Genomic DNA, 16,014 nt, shown 5'->3' with positions numbered 1-16,014 from the left:
GTCTCTGGGTGGTGTAAGTAGTGTTTGATCAGTTTATTAACCTTAGAATCCATCCAGTGGCATCCTGGAAGAAAAGCCTGTCGATCAGCACCCAGAATGACTACAGCCCAGAAAGCCCTTTACAGCAGTTTTACTCTGACTCACACAAGGCTGCCATGTTTTAGTGGCAATGGATTTGGTTTGGTTGTTGGATGTTGAAGTTCATGAGCCTAAAACTGGCAGTAATCCTGCAGATACCGCCAATGCCCTTCATGTGATCCTTAAGCTACTTTCTCATAGTACAAGGTTTATTAAAAAATTCAGAGAATAATGGAATTTTTCCACAAACTTTTAAAGCCCAAATCCACATGAGAGTAAATAAAAGATGAGGTTAATTCTGTGAGGTGGCCAGATGCTACAAGTAAGTGGTCGGCAGTTTGCATCCACCAGCTGCTCTGTGGGAGGACGATACGGCAATGCTTCCATAAAGATGTCCAGTTTTGGAACCTTAGGGGGCAGTCCTACTGTGTCCTGTGAGTCAGAACTGACTCCACAGCAGGGGGGTTGGTACTTAATTTAGCTTCTCATTTATTAGGAATGAAGATTTTCCACAAGCACAACCTATTATTGATTTGTGTCATTTAACACATTTGCTCTGATTTTTGCCAGTTAAAATACAAAAACCATAGACTATTAAAGTAGTATTGTTTGTATTTCCAATGTCAGAACAGTTGTTTCAATCCATATTTTGGTATCTACTCTATCCCGAAGTCTAACATTATTTAAATGTCATTTTAAAATTTACGGGTTGCCAATTTAAAAAATTGACTACATAATTACTCCTATAAGTAAATAGTGTATTGATTTATTAAATGAGGAAAACTAGCATTTGATATTGTATATGAGTATTAGGATTAATTTAAAATTAGTTTTTATTACAAAACCTCTAAGAGAATATGAATCTATTTTGATTCTTAATCATTTATTCATGACTTACCTATTATGATTGTTAAGGCTGGGCCAAGGTTCTCAGTGGTTTAGCAATTAAGACTTACATGAGATCTAATATGGTATAATCACACACCCCACCACCCCATGGAAGAAGTGATGCATTTGAGTTATGGTGTTAGAGGAGAATATTGAAAGTACCATGGACTGCCATATAAACAAACAAAGCTGTGTTGGAGGAGGTATAGAGAGAATGTGTCTTCAGAATGTGTCTTTGAGGCAAAGACAGCGAGACATCGTCTCTCAAACTTCAGACATGTGATCAGGAGGGACCAGTCCTGGGAGAAGGACATCCCACTTGGTAAAATGGAGGGTTATCGAAAAAGAGGGAGATCCCCAATGAGATGGATTGGTACAGAGGCAGCAGCAATGGGCTCAAGTGTAACAGTAATTGTGAGGATGGTGCAGGACCAGGCAGGGGTTCGTTCTGTTGTACATAGGGTGGCTATGAATCAGAGCCAAGTCAATGGCACCTAACAATAATAGCAACAGCCTATTTAATTGATATCACAATCCTCTCAAGGACTGTAACCTGCAGTTTATAAAACCAAGTATTTTACACATAGTATCATCCTCCTAGATACCAAAAAGTCACTTCAAGCATAACATAGTCAATCTTTACTGGCCTTCTTGGTACTCCTTGAACACCACTAAGCTCACTCCAGCCTCAGGGCCTTTGCATTTGCTGTTCCTTTCCTGGAATACTCTACTCATGGTTCCTCATTATATATCCATATAACTCTCTCTCAATGAGGACGTTGTGGACCGTAGTATAAAATAGCAACAACCCCTTTCTTCCCCGACACCAGAACCAGTTAGATTACTTGCAGGGTTCAGTGTGGAATGAAAATGCAGGGACCTTTATTAAAAACATGGAGGGAAAGTGTCATGACAGACACTAAAATACAAAGTTTTTTCGTTTAAAAACATTTCATGACTTTTAAAATGTAACATGGTAATACTAGCAACATAAATGTAACATGGTAATAGTAACAACATACCATGAGCTGTGCTTTCTGATGCCAACTCTCCCTGCGCTCCCACACCGCGCTGATAGCAAACGCAGTTCTTCTTCTGATCTTAAATACCTAAATCCAAACGTCATAGAGGCCACGCAAGAAACCAAAAGTAGCTTCATTATACTAATTCCAAATGTCTGTGAACGCATTACTCAAACAAGGAGAAAATGCCTTTTAAAATTTGTCTCTCTTGTTAATAATTCATTTGTCCAAAGCTTCGGATGTAAACCACCAAATCTGATCGTCTTTCGATCTAATTTTTATTTCTAGATTTGTGGGTCTTTGCCTTGCAATGTTGCAGGAGTTTTCAGTCCTGTTACTGTTGTGATTCGCTGTCAAACTGATTCTGATTCACAGCAAACCCACGTGTTACAGAACAGAGCTAATTGCTCCATATGATTAGGATTTTCTTAATGGGAGCAGATTGCCAGAGTTTTTCTTCCATGGTACCACTGTTGTTTTTGTTAAGTGTGGTTGTGTCAGTTCTGACTCATAGCACCCCTGTACAGGATTTCCATGGGTTCAAATCACCAACTTTTAGGTTAGTAATCAGGTGCAAACTGTCTGTACCACGCAGGGACCCTTCATTTTCAAACCTAGAGATGCTGAACTTTGAAGAATTCCGATAACTCCCTGATAGGTTTTATTGCAACGTCCTTGTGCACACTTTTCTTTTGTAATTTTTTTAAACAAAGTTTACTTCTTCGGCAATAATAATTCTCAGATCTGTGTTTAGGCCGAAGAATTAATCATTGTGCAGATGCTACAGGAATAAGCGCAAGGAGAAGACAAGCAAGCTGGCCTCCCCCACGGGTCCATACACAGCGCCTCTTCTCTTGTGGGACTCTGGCCAGTGTCACCTTTACTGTCATTTCTGTCACTGCTGCTGTCTCGATGCCTCCCCTAAGCTGGACATAGTTCCCAGCCTGACCCCCGGGGCCCACACTTACCACAATTGTGTGTATCTGCTCTCACCCTGGGTGTTTTCTCTGCTGTGGTATATGCTACACTATCCCATCACACCTCATTCACACAGCAGAAGTTCAAAGGTAAAATTATTCAGAATTTCATGACAGTGACAGCATTCAGCCAAATGTGACAGTTCTCTTACTTAGCACAGGGTCCCATGTGACAGATGACATGCCCGTGAAGCTGGCTCTGCCTACCACACACAATTCCCCCGCATTCATTTTCCTTTTTCACTTTTTAACATACGAAGAAGAGGCACCAAAACGTTCACAGAAAAATAGAATTTTTCCATGAACTTGTTTAAGCCCCTTCATAATTTGCATATTTACACATGACCCCCATTACAATGGCAAAGTCACTGTGGGTGGGATATATACATATTTTATTATTTTTTTTGTCTGTTTGTGCACTACTGCATTCTAGTTCCAGGTACATACTTGGCACTACGAATCGAGCTGCCAACCGCAAGTTTAGCAGTTTGAAACTACCAGCTGCTCCGCGGGAGAAAGATGAGGCTTTCTGCTCCCGTAAAGATTTACAGCCTCAGAAACCCTGTTAAGTGTCGCTATGGGTCAGAACCAACTCAGCAGCACTTAACAACAACTACAACAACAAGTGCCCGTTAAGTGGCTAAATCCTCACAGCAATCTTGTATGATAGAGACCATGATCCTCATTTTGCAGATAAGGAACTTGGGGCTCACAACTCATAGACAACAGGGTTAGGACTTGAACCAGGGACCCACTACAGTGCTTTGTCAGTAAGGGCTGTTGTGACAAGCAAATACAACTGTTGCTGTGAAAGTGCTTTACAAAACGAAAGGCTTGGGTATCATTGGTACCCATCATTAGAGCAATGTTGTTTCTGTTGAGTCGATTCCAACTCATGTGGCATACATGTGCAGAGTAGAACTGTTGCATAGGGTTTTCAAGTCTGTGTCCTTTCGGCAGCAGATTTCCAGGCCTTCCTTCTGAGGCCCCTCTGGGTGGGTTGGAATCACCAACCTTTCAGCTAATAATAGAGCACCTGACCATTTACGCCCATCAGGGGCTCCTTATAAGAGCAGTAATAAGAAGTAACTATGATTGTGAATTACATTTCAAAAAATGGGACACCAGTTTCTCTGGTGTTTCACTAAAGTTGCAGGGGGTTCCTGCTTCTTCTGGAGTTGTGTGGCTGTGAATCTGAAGAAAACAGGCTTTCCTGCCACCCACTCCTCTCTGTGTGTCTGACCTGGAGATGAGCTTAATTCTGAGGCCAAGAATGGGGTGAGATGGGAATGTTGGAACCCCTAGAGAGCTTTCTCATTTGAAAACTCTGTTTGATTTTATTATCCAGAGGAAATATGGAGCACTAAATGGGAGGAGATGGCTAGGAAGTGCATTACAGAACATTAAACCATAGCTCATCAGCATCAGACACAAATAAAAGGCCTATAATCTACAGCGACGCACATGGATGGTTGGCTGGCTTCCAGTCAGTGGAGCATGGGACTGGATATCAGACCTCACAGATCATAGTCTGATCCAAGGTCATATCCCAGTAGCCAACAGGAGATTCCAGCATCTAGACAGAATCTGCATCCTTCCACATGATCTCACTCTATAGGACAAAATTGGGTCTTCTCACCATCTGGTGAAAGAAAACCATTTTCTCTAACCTGAACCCAAAATCCTGCCTGCCTTGGAAAATCCTGGAAGAGGGAAATCTCATGTGTCTATCTGGGCTTAGGATAGACACATGACTCAACAAGGCCTGAAGAGGATTTCTGCGAAGTGGGATTCCCCTGGCTCCAGGAAGGACCCATCCCCTCAAATACCCTGGTTGAAGCTCATCTTACTAAAGCATCCTTTATCTGAGGTTTCTAACTTCCATTAAAATGTAAATACCTTCAAAGGAGAAATAAACTGGTAGCCTGGAAAGTCAGTCACACTTTAGTGTAAAGTAATCCTCAGTCCTTTGCTACAAGATTTTGGCATTGATATCCTGAGAAGACAAACATAGGTAGGAAGAAATGTAGGAGAACTGAAAAGGGAGTTTCCAGAGGGTAGAAGGGTAACCCGCAGAAGCTTCAAAGCCAGTACTACTATTTATCTATGATGGCAAATGGTTAACAAACTGTGCTACCAGCTGAAAGATTAGAGGTTTAAGTCCACTCAGAGGCCAAAGAGTTTCTCCTCAAGAGAAAAGATTGGTGAACTACTTCAAAGAACTAGCCATTGGAAACCCTGTGGAGCACACTTCTCCTCTGACACATGGGATTGCCACCATCAGAGTCTATTCAAAAGCAACTGGTACTCATGAGCAGATTTGGTGCCCAATGATAAAAGCCCTGGAATAATAGTCAGAAGGCAAAATTCCAGTCTCCACTTCTCTTACTTTCAAGTTACGTAACACATTGGGCTTGTTGCTTAAACTATCTAAGCCTCCGTTGCCTCATCTGAAAAGTGTCAGCGATGGTGCATCCCTCCCAAGAGTATTATAAGTATATAAATGGAAGTTAGTTGAAGGTCTGCCCCTCCATGAATATTATCATCTGTGCCTCCACATTCTGGAAATTGTACAACCACTGAACTACATCTGCAGATGGATACTGATACACAAATATTACCTTGTCTCCACTACAGCTTGCTGCCTGGTTCTTCCTCCTTACTCACTCCCAACCAGTTCTTGTCTACAGTGACCTTCTTGCTTACAGTAGGGATATGGATAATAGGGGAACCTTTCCTGTACCCAAAGAGGATAAAAAAGAAGGGGCAGGACAAGGTTAAAATCGGAGGTGTTTGGGTAAGTTATGAAGAACCCTGAGCACCAGAGCACTGTCAGGAATATGGAATCCCCATGGTGAGAGTTCTTGGGGAATAAATAACCTGCCATTTATGGTCCTGGAAACATCAGCCTCATCAGCAACACACTTTTGTTCTCAACAGTGAAGAGTAAGAAAATGCAAAAAATGAATTTCCCCCTGGTAATTAAAAGCTTTCTGAATGCCATAGATTGACTAGCTGTATTAGTGACCTCAATTCTTCCCTCTCAACTGTATCCACAGCCTTGTCATGTGACTTTCCAGCTCCTCCCATTAAGAAGCTGAGTCATCCCCTGATTCTGAATGGTCGTGTGACATGCTAGGACCAATGGGATGTTAGCAGACATGGTATGCCTCAAACAGAGGTTTTAACTAGCATCTCTTGTGCTGTCACCATGAAAAGAGCACACCTAGGCTAGTCTGCTAGTCCTAAGAGTTGAAGCAAAGACACATGGAGCAGAGATGCCATAGCCAAAGTATCCAACTAAACCAACCTGGAGCCAAGTTGATCCACAGACACACAGTTGCTGTTACAGTGCAGTCGAGGCAGTTCCAACTCATAGCAACCCAGTATAAGGTTTCCGAGGCTTTCAAAAATCTTTGCGGGATTGAAGAATCACAAGGAACCCGCAAGTCACCACATAATATGGATGAACCTTGAGGACATTATTCTGAGTGAAATTAGTCAGTTAGGAAAGGACAAATATTGCATAAGACCATTATTGTAAAAGCTTAGGAAAAGATACCCATACTAAAAGGGGGAGAACAATTCTTTGTTGGTTACCAGTAGGGGTGAGTGGGGGGCAGATGCAGGGCAGAGGGAGGGGACAGTAGAGCACAGGGTAGTGGGTAGACACATCGTAGTTCGGGTGTTAGGGCAATACACAAGAAGAGGAAGGGGGGGTGGAAGAACAAGAAAGATAAGGGAACCCTGAGGCAGGTTTACATGGGCTAAATGGGACAGAGGTAAATAGTGATGTATGTTCAATCTTGGAACAACAGGGCTCTGTGATACAGGGATCAAGGCATAGTCTGAAGAGGGGATATAATGTTAAAATTCTTGATTGAATATGAATATTGGTTTCCCTTGCCTACTATTGTAAAATAGACACTTGAGTAGGATAGTAAGGATTATTGGGAGACATGATTACAGAAAGCTTAAAAGCCCTTCTTCAGCCTATAACTGATTAGAATACCTAAAAGGGGTTCTAGAACTTGCCGAGTGAAATAGGCTTCTTGCGGAGCCTTTGTAGCGTATAAGACCTTAGGAGGTGGGATATTCCCACTAGAAAACAGACCAGCCTGAAACAGCTAGAGCAATACAAGATATATCTTCTTCAAAGAAAGATCAGCAGGAAAAATTCAAAAAAAAAAAATGGTAGTATGATTGGCTACTACAAGAACAAGCAAGTTGTCATCAAGGAGTCATAAAGGCAAGCAATCAAGTCCCTTCAGGACAAACTCCCCCTCTAAGACTGAAACTTAAAGGGAACATATAAGCAGGCATGTAAGCTTGCTGGTGACCATGTTAATCTATTGGTGAGTGGAAGATGGGGGGAAGGCAACAATGAAGAAATGGGCTGAGTTCAACCACATTCCGTAGATTCCTGTTGACCTGGAAATGAGAGAGAGAAGAGGAAGTGTTGGTTGGTCCAATTGTGGTGAGACTGGGGACTCCTGAGCCCAGGAACAAGGACATAGCCACAGCGGGCTAGAGCTGAGAGTGAAGCATCCAGGTGATATGGAGCGAGGGGAGATGCACAAGAACGCCAATACTTGCTGATAGTACCCATCCATTTAATGGCTTTATAATCAGAACTCGACTAGAGGAAGATAAAATTTTTTTTTTTTTGATAAAGGAAACGAGTGTAAATTGCTACAATTTGATGAACTTAACCTATACTCATGGATGTAGTAACTCAAAATACTAACTGAGAGGGAAGGAGTCTTCACATCAAGTATCAATGCTATCACCTCTGTACACAGGGTAGATAGGGACGGGCAACTTAGGCCATTGACTACCTAAAATGAGGGGGCAAGAAAGGCACAAAGTGACTGGCTTACATGTTTTCAACAGGGAGTTTAGTTTAAGAGTGTGCAGGGGAGGGTAGAATCCCCAGTGAATAGTTTTTATCTTGTCTAGATGGGTCTGGTGAAAAGAGATGGGGACAAGATTCTTATGATTCAATAGTGAGAAACTGTTATGGCCAATTGCAACTGTCACAACTGTAAAGGTAAAAGTTTTGTAAAAATGGGGGGATAGTTAATCTTACAGTACAGAAAAAGAGGACCCTAGTATCATCAAGATAAAAGAGCACAAGCAGAGTGTGGGACCCTATCCAGAGAAGCAGTGACACCAGAGATGGAAGCAGAGATGGGAACATGGAGAGAGAGAGCAGCTGAGGACTCAAGACTCATATAAAGAGAGGGACAGGGTGCTGGTGGTCAGGAGGTAGGCTTGGAGAATGTGCTGTTTGGTTGTTTAAATGATTATATGTTCCTGAGTGTTTCTGTGTACATCCCCCTTCCCCAAACAAAAAAACAAACAAAACACAAAACAGGGAATGGAAGCAGATACTACTGTTGAAGGATAATGCACGGAGGAGATTGTAATCATTGCAATGAAACGATCCTGTAAAGTGGATGTTCTTTCATGTAAACTATCACTCAGTACACAATAAAAACTTTGTGGGAGCAGAAAGCCTCATCTTTCTTCCATGAAGTGGCTGATTGGCTCGAGCTGCTGACATTGGGGTTCACAGTCCAGTACTTATCCTATGAAGCTGCCACGCTCCCCACAGACACATGTTGTTGTTGTTGCTGTTAAGTGCCATCGAGTCCGTTCCAAACCATAGCAACCCTGCATAGGGTTTCCAAAGAGTGACCGGTGAGCTTGAAACACCGATCTTGTAGTTCAAACGGCGTTTCAGTCTGGCGCATTAACTCACAGTGCCACACCAGGACTCCACTGTTGTTGTTGTTGTTAAGTGCCGTCGAGTCGATTCCAACCCATAGCGACCCTATACAGGGTTTCCGAGGGTGTAAATCTTTACCGGAGTAGAAAGCCTCATCTTTCTCCCGCGGAGCGGCTGGTAGTTTCGAACCACTGACCTTAAGGTTCGCAGTCCGATTTGTAACCACTACGCTACCAGAGCTCCTTTACTATAAGTCACACAGTCGTAGGGCAATTAAACCCAAATTTTTTAATCATTGTAATGTTCAGCAGGAACCATTCTAAAATTGGACACGTATCTGCCTTCTGAAGCAAAACAAAGTGAATACAATTCAGTCTTCATTGGATCATTCATGTTCATTGTAATGAAAACCAATTAATGTGCTGTCGGCCAATGATGCCCTCAGGAGTTACGTACAGAACGGAGGCAGTAGAAAGCATTCCAGTCTACTATTATTTTTGAAATCTCAGACATTGTCCTTAGTTATCTATAATTTGTCTTGTGATCAACTTTATCCGCTGTAATTTTTGTACTGTTGCCATTGTGTCCATCTTAACCCTCTCTCCCAATTTAACATGCTGCATCCAATTTACCCATTGAAGCAAACAGTATCTAAGGTAAGAGTTAATAGGCTTAGAGTTTTCTGAGTATCAAATGCTTGTACTTTAGTGTTGGGATTTCGGCTCTCGACTTTAGCCTTTTTTGATGTTTTTTGCTCTTTTCCTGGTACTCCTCTGGGAGCCAGCAGCGGAGGTCACCAGCTAAGGAACATCTGACAAGAAAGGTAGCTCTGTGTTCCTCCATTGTTGAAATACAGTCTTTGCTGAGGACAGGGGACTGGCAGAGCTGTGAAGGTAAGTACTGACCTAGCGGCCAAAAGTTGCTCATTCCTAGCGGCCAAAAGTTGCCCATTGTTATCCACCAGTTCCCATCCTCCATTTGTTCCTCTCTGCTCACGCTGCTGCCTTGTGTTAGAACAGTGGTAGCCATGGGAACCCCAGAGCATTGTTGTTTTCTCCCCAATTCCCCTTATCAGTGACCAACGTGGTCAGCAGCAGGACCATATGCTTGCTAGTGTATTCCATTTGAGTTTCAGTCTTGGAAGGGGGTTTGCCTTGAAGGGACCTGACCACTTGCCTTGATGGCTCCCTGGGTCCCCTTGCTTCTTTAAGCACCCACTCAAATCCACTGCCAGAAGTTGACTCCAACTCATAGTGGTCCTATTGTTGTTGTTGTGAAGTACTGTTGAGTTCAAGGAGTGGCTGGTGAGTTTGAACAATCATCGATGTGGTTCAAGCCAACCTTTTGGTCCAGTGCTTATCCTACAGCGCCACACCAGGACTCGACCCTTAGAGCTGACTGAAACTACTCCGTAGGGTTTCCAAGACTGTAAATCTTTATAGAAGCAGATAGCTTCATGTTTCTCCCATAGAGTAGCTCCCATGGATTTGAACTGCTGACCTTGTAGTTAGCAGGCCAATGCCTAGCCTACTGTACCAACAGGTGTCCTTTCTTTCTGAATCATGTAGTTGGAAAGGCTTCCTAGGATTTCGAATCTCTAAGTGTTTCAACATTCCTTGTTGGTTCCTTTAACCTCACACACCCTCCATTTTTCAAGTCTTTTCATGTGAGTCATCTTAATTATTTCTTTTTCCTGCTGTTACTCTGACTGGTACAGTCTACAAAGGGAAAATGTTAACTAAAAGATGTCTAAGCCTTATGTCTGGGCTACATACCTTTCCCGGGAGAAAGTCATTCAAAGAAAATCAAAAGTGCTTTTGTCTCTAGCTTTCAGAATTCACCAATACCAATTCTGACTCTTGCTAAATGAAGTGATGGTAAACCGCAGTCTACAATTGAGAAAAGTTTTCATTCCTTCCTTCACCAAATATTTATTGAGCACCTCAGTGTGCTGGGCACTGTTTTGACCTGGAGAAGCTATGATCCTGTATAAAATAGACATAATCGATCCCTGTCCACATAGGCGTTACAGCCTAACCTTAACTGTCTCCTCAAAGTCAGAGAATGCATCAGAGCCCAGCAGGAAGGCAGATTTTTTTCTAAATCTGAGTCTATAGAAGCTTCTCAGAGATCGAGGATTCAAAGCAGAAAGCCACCAAATTAACCATCAAGTTTCCCTCCTGGAAAAGGAGAATGATAAAAGAAGCTAGGCACTCCCAATTTGAATTTGTTGAGGGATTGTGGTGCTTACTGTGATAGCACACCACCCACCTTTCTTGCCCACCCACCACCCCCAGTATCCTCCAGGGATTCTCCTCCATCAGTTCCTCACACTTTATAATTAGCCCTTGGCCTTTTCTGAGTCACTCCGTCAGAGCCCACAGCCATTGGCAGCTGCAACAGATCAGTGTGCTGTTTTTATGAATGGAGAGTGGCTGGGGCTGGATTCAGGAATAAGTCCTATTGAAGGGCCGGGGGGTTCTGGAGCTCCCTGTCTTTCTAGCAAAGGCAGTCAGGGTGAATTTCTGCCTCAAATGGAGTATTTATGAGATTCAATTTGGAAAACATGACTAACACTACCTTTGCCAGGGAGACCAGGGGAAGCTGAGGTGAATTGGGGGTGGAGTGAATTGGTATGTGAAAAAATAGGTGGCAACCTTGGGGTCAGACTGCCACCCTCAGATCCTCCGGAAACATGTGAGTTTCCTCAGAAAGGTATAAACAGGTCTTACCAGTAACCCAATACTTCCCCTGCTCCAGGTCAGACAGGACAAGGACGATTTGCTAGTGCCCTCAGAAAAGGTTGTCAGGCTAGCAGAAGACACCGTTCCCCAAACCCCCGCACCCTGCACCAGCAGACACAACCAACTACAGGCCCAAATGTCACTCTGGGACCCCATGTACCCCTGGCAAAGCCCCCTTCACTCAGGACTGCTGGCTGTCCTGTCTGGAACTGAGAGGAAGTCTCACCCCAGAAAGAAAGCACAAACAGGAAAGCAGGCAGGGCTAGAGAAATGGGAAACCTAATCCTTCGGGAGGATCCACTGTGAGCTGTCCTGGTGGGGAGACACTGTCCGGGCTCAGGCAGGGCATGTTTACGCTGAAACATCACCTTTGCGCTGCGCCCCGTTTGGAAGAGGGCAAAGGTGTATTTATAAAAACTTCAGGGGCTCACTTCCCTCTGTCTCTTTTGGCCTCCCCAAATTACTGATGAAAATGAAGTCGTATAAATTGCAAGGAGTGAGGAAGGCAGAAACATTTTTCAGAAAGGTCTTCTAGCTTTGAACACCCTGGTGGGGCCTGGTGGGAATAAGGACAGAGGGGCTTCCATGCCCAGCCTGGGGGACAGGAAGCTGCTGCAGTGATCAGCTCCCTTCCAACAACCCTCCACTCAGGGTAGAATGGGAAAAAAAAAAAAAAAAAAATCACAACATGTTGCAAAACCATCTTCCTTCCTCCTCTCCAACTCCCCATGACAGATGCAGAGAAGAAAGTTGTGGTCATCGCTTACCTGCTGAAATTGGGAGGCCACTGCTGATGAAAGTAGGCTGAGACATGACAAAACAGAAGGAAAGCTGAAGATAAATTCCCAAAGTCATCAGATACAAAGCAACCATGCTTGCTGGGGTCTGGCCAGAGTCAATTTAGAAGAAGCTGCTCTGGGGCCTCACTTATCTCTGCCTTTGTCTTCCTCACTACTGTTTGCACCCCTCCCTCTCTCTCTCTTCCCCCCTCTCCCTCTCTCTCTCCCTCTCCTTTTCCCTCTCTCTCTCCCTCTCCTTTTCTCTCTTTCCTTCCCTCATGCCCTTGCAAGAAAGAATGCCAACCATTTCCCATTAAACCTTCTGTGTACTACACAGGGTTATATTTATCTCAAGCACTGGATCAAATGCCCACATTAAAATTAAGATGTCAGAATTTTCTTTTTTTGAGACTGAGGTAAGTGGTTATTGAAGAGGTGATGAAAATGCAGCCAAGTCTCAAATCCTCACTAGAAGCGGTCCTCAAAGGCAGATGGATTACCTCACTGATTCTCCAGCATCCACCACCATCCCCTTGGTCTGGGCTGAGGTGTCCCACAGCATTACAGAGTTAACTCTCCTGATTCAAACAGACTTTGTATGGTGGCAAATCCACTGTGGTCAGCCTCAACATTTTCACCCACTGACTGACAAATGTAAAGGTGATCTTTGATTTATTTATTTTTTTCTTTAATTATTCACTAAAAAGTGGTGGTGGTTATGTGCTGTGGGTTTATATTTAAAAACAGCTTTCTCTGTTTTTGTTTTGTTTTTTTGGGGGGGGGGGGGAAAAAAGTTGTGCTGAACTCTCTCCACAAACTGCAACCTTTTAATCTACAAAAGCAAAATAAATGAAAACAATAAATGGATGGAAAGTGAGCAATTCTTTATCAGATTATATTTGGAGACATTGCACCATTGACTTTGGCTAGAAAAAAGTCCTCAGATAAAAACTGCATTTTTACATGATTTTTGTATATACTTGCAAATCCTGTCATAGAGATTCTTGAATTACCAAAATACTTAAAATATGAATCCATAACGTTGTTAATTGTGCTTAATGTACAAGACATACTCCCACTGTCTCATGGGCGCTAATTCAGTAACAGTCCCCTAGCTGCTAGACTCTGGGGTGGGCCTCCTTGAGGAAGTGTGCTGGTCCTCATTCTCTGGGGAGGTGGAGTTAGATTGAGGCCTGTGCTAAGGAATAGTATGGCACTGTGGGTTAATGTGCTGGACTGTAAAGTCATTTTGAACCACAAGGTCAGTGTTTCAAGCTCACCAGATGCTCCTTGGAAACCCTATACCAGGGTCTCTGTGGGTTGGGTGCTTCCATGAGTATTCATTGTGGATCAAAGCAAAATGAAGTATTTGACAACTTCAGTCTTCTACGTTCTTCATGATGTTATTTATTGACCCATTTGTGAGAATTTGCATTTTCTTACACTGAGGTACAATCCATACTGAAGGCTGTTGTCTTTGATCTTCATCATGAATATTTCAAGTCCTCTTTTCTTTCAGCAAGCAAGCAAGGTTGTGTCATCTGCATATAACATGTTGCTAATGAGCCTTCTGCCAATCCTCACGTCACGTTCTTCTTCATATAATCCAGCTTCTCAGAATATATGCTCAGCATACAGATTAAATAAATATGGTCTAAGGATACAACTTTGGCACACATCTTTCCTAATTTTAGACCATTCAGTAACCCCTTTTTCTGCTTAACAACTGTCTCTTGGTCTATGTACATGTGCCTCATGAGCACAATTAAAGTGTTCTGAAATAACTATTCTTCAAAATGTTATTCATAGCTTGTCATGATCCATACAGTCAAATGCCTCTGCATAGTTAATAAAGCACAAGTGAACATCTTTCTGGTATTCTCTGCATTCATCCAAGATCCATCTGACATTAACAGTGATGTCCCTAGTTTCATGTCCTCTTCTGAATTCAGCTTGAATATCTGGCAGCTCCCTGTTCATGTACTACTGCAATCACTTTTTAAAATATCTTTAGGAAAATCTTACATGGATATGATTTTGTTTGATGATTTCCACATTACATTGGGTCACCTTTCTTTGGAATGGACACAGATATGGATGTCTTCCAATTGGTTGTCTAGGTAGCTGGCTTCCAAATTTCTTGGTATAGACAAGTGAGGGTGTCCCTTTTGGATTTTTAACTCCAGGTCTTAGCACTTTTCATTATATTACTTTTTCTTCGTGAGATGACATTTGAAATTTTCTGTGAAGCTCTTTTACTTCCTCGTTTCTTTCATTTCACTTGAGTTTCTCTACTCTAAAGAACAAATTTCAGAATCTCTTGTGACATTCATTTTGGTCTTTTCTTTCTTTTTTTTAGTGACCTTTTGCCCTCATAGCATAGTAGGCTGCTAACTGCAAGGTCAGCAGTTTGAATCCACCAGTTGCTCCAAAGAAGAAAGATGAAGGTCTCCGCTCCCACAACATTTACAACCTAGGAAATCCTATACAGGATCACTATGAATCAGTACCAACTCAACAGCATGCAACACGTACACACATTGCTTTATTCCTGTACTATGTTCTTGATGTCATCCCACAACTCTTCTGGTCTTCAGTCATCACTGTCTAATGCATCAAATCTCTTCATAAGATGACCTCTAAATTCATGTGGGATATATTCAAGGTCATATTTTGGCTCTCATGGACTTGTTCTAATTTTCTTCAACTTCAGCTTGAACTTTCATATGAGTCTGTTCATATGTGTTTCATATGTGGTCTGTTCCACAGTCGGCCTCTGACCTTCTTTTGGTTGATGATCTTAAGCGTCTCCATCATCTCATCCCACAGATATAGTCAATTTGATTCCTGTGTGTTTTTTCTGGTGAGCTCCACATATATAATCACCATTTATGTTATTGAAAAAAGTATTTGCAGTGAATTAAGTCATTGGTCTTGTAAAATTCTATCATGCTATGTGAATATCCTATCTATCACTAAGACCACGTTTTCCAAATATTGATCATTCCTCTTTGTTTCCAAGTTTCACATTCCAGTCACCAGTAATTATCAATGCAACTAAATTTCAGACTAAAAAAGTTGGTAGAATTCTTCAATTTCATCATCACTGGCTTTATTGGTTGGTACATAAATTTGAATAACAGTGGTTTTAACTGATCTTCCATGTAGGCATATGGATATTATCCTATCACAGACAGCATTATATTTCAAGAAAGATCTTGAGATGCTCTTTTTTGGCTCTGAATGTGAATCCATTCCTCTTTAATTTTTCATTCCCAGCATAGTAAACCATATGATTTTCAGATTAACAATGGCCAATACCAGTCCATTTCAGTTCACTAATGCCTAGGATATTGATCTTTACACGTTTCATTTCATTTTTGACGACTTCCAATTTTCCTAGGTTCACACTTCATACATTCTGAGTTCCAATTATTAATAGATGATTTCAACTGTTTCTTCTCATTTAGAGTTTGCTCCATCAGCAACTGGAGGTCTCAAAAGCTTTGCTTCACTCACATCATTAAGGTTAACTCTATTTTGAGGAGGCAACTTTTCTCCAGTTGCATTTTGAGCGTCTTCCAACCTGAGAGGCTTACCTTCTGGCACTTTTACCTGACAATGTTCTGTTGCTATTGATATGGTATGCAGTGGCTAACAATTCAGAAATGGTCTGCCTCTTCTTCCTAGTCTGTCTCAGTCTAGAAACTGCACTGAAACCTGTCTATCACGAATTACACTTGGTGTTGTTAAGTGCCACCCATCGAGTTAGTTGGTTCCAACTCATAGTGACCC

The 16,014-nt window shown here is 42.3% G+C and overlaps 1 protein-coding gene across 2 annotated transcripts in view; it reads right to left on the bottom strand.

Annotated features, from left to right (window-relative positions):
• COLQ (collagen-like tail subunit (single strand of homotrimer) of asymmetric acetylcholinesterase) overlaps nt 1-12,313 on the bottom strand; it is a 113,488-nt gene extending 101,175 nt beyond the window's left edge. For both annotated transcript variants that reach the window (XM_006840013.1, XM_006840014.1), the window contains exon 1: nt 12,208-12,313. In XM_006840013.1, the coding sequence (XP_006840076.1) occupies nt 12,208-12,313 (106 nt within the window). The remainder of the gene's footprint in view (nt 1-12,207) is intronic.
• Between the last annotated feature and the right edge of the window lie 3,701 nt (nt 12,314-16,014).

Source organism: Chrysochloris asiatica, unplaced genomic scaffold (assembly GCF_000296735.1).
Source record: "Chrysochloris asiatica unplaced genomic scaffold, ChrAsi1.0 scaffold00028, whole genome shotgun sequence".
Taxonomy (NCBI): domain Eukaryota; kingdom Metazoa; phylum Chordata; class Mammalia; order Afrosoricida; family Chrysochloridae; genus Chrysochloris; species Chrysochloris asiatica.
The sequence above is the reverse complement of the archived record's forward strand: the minus strand, read 5'-3'. Positions and strand labels throughout refer to the sequence as shown.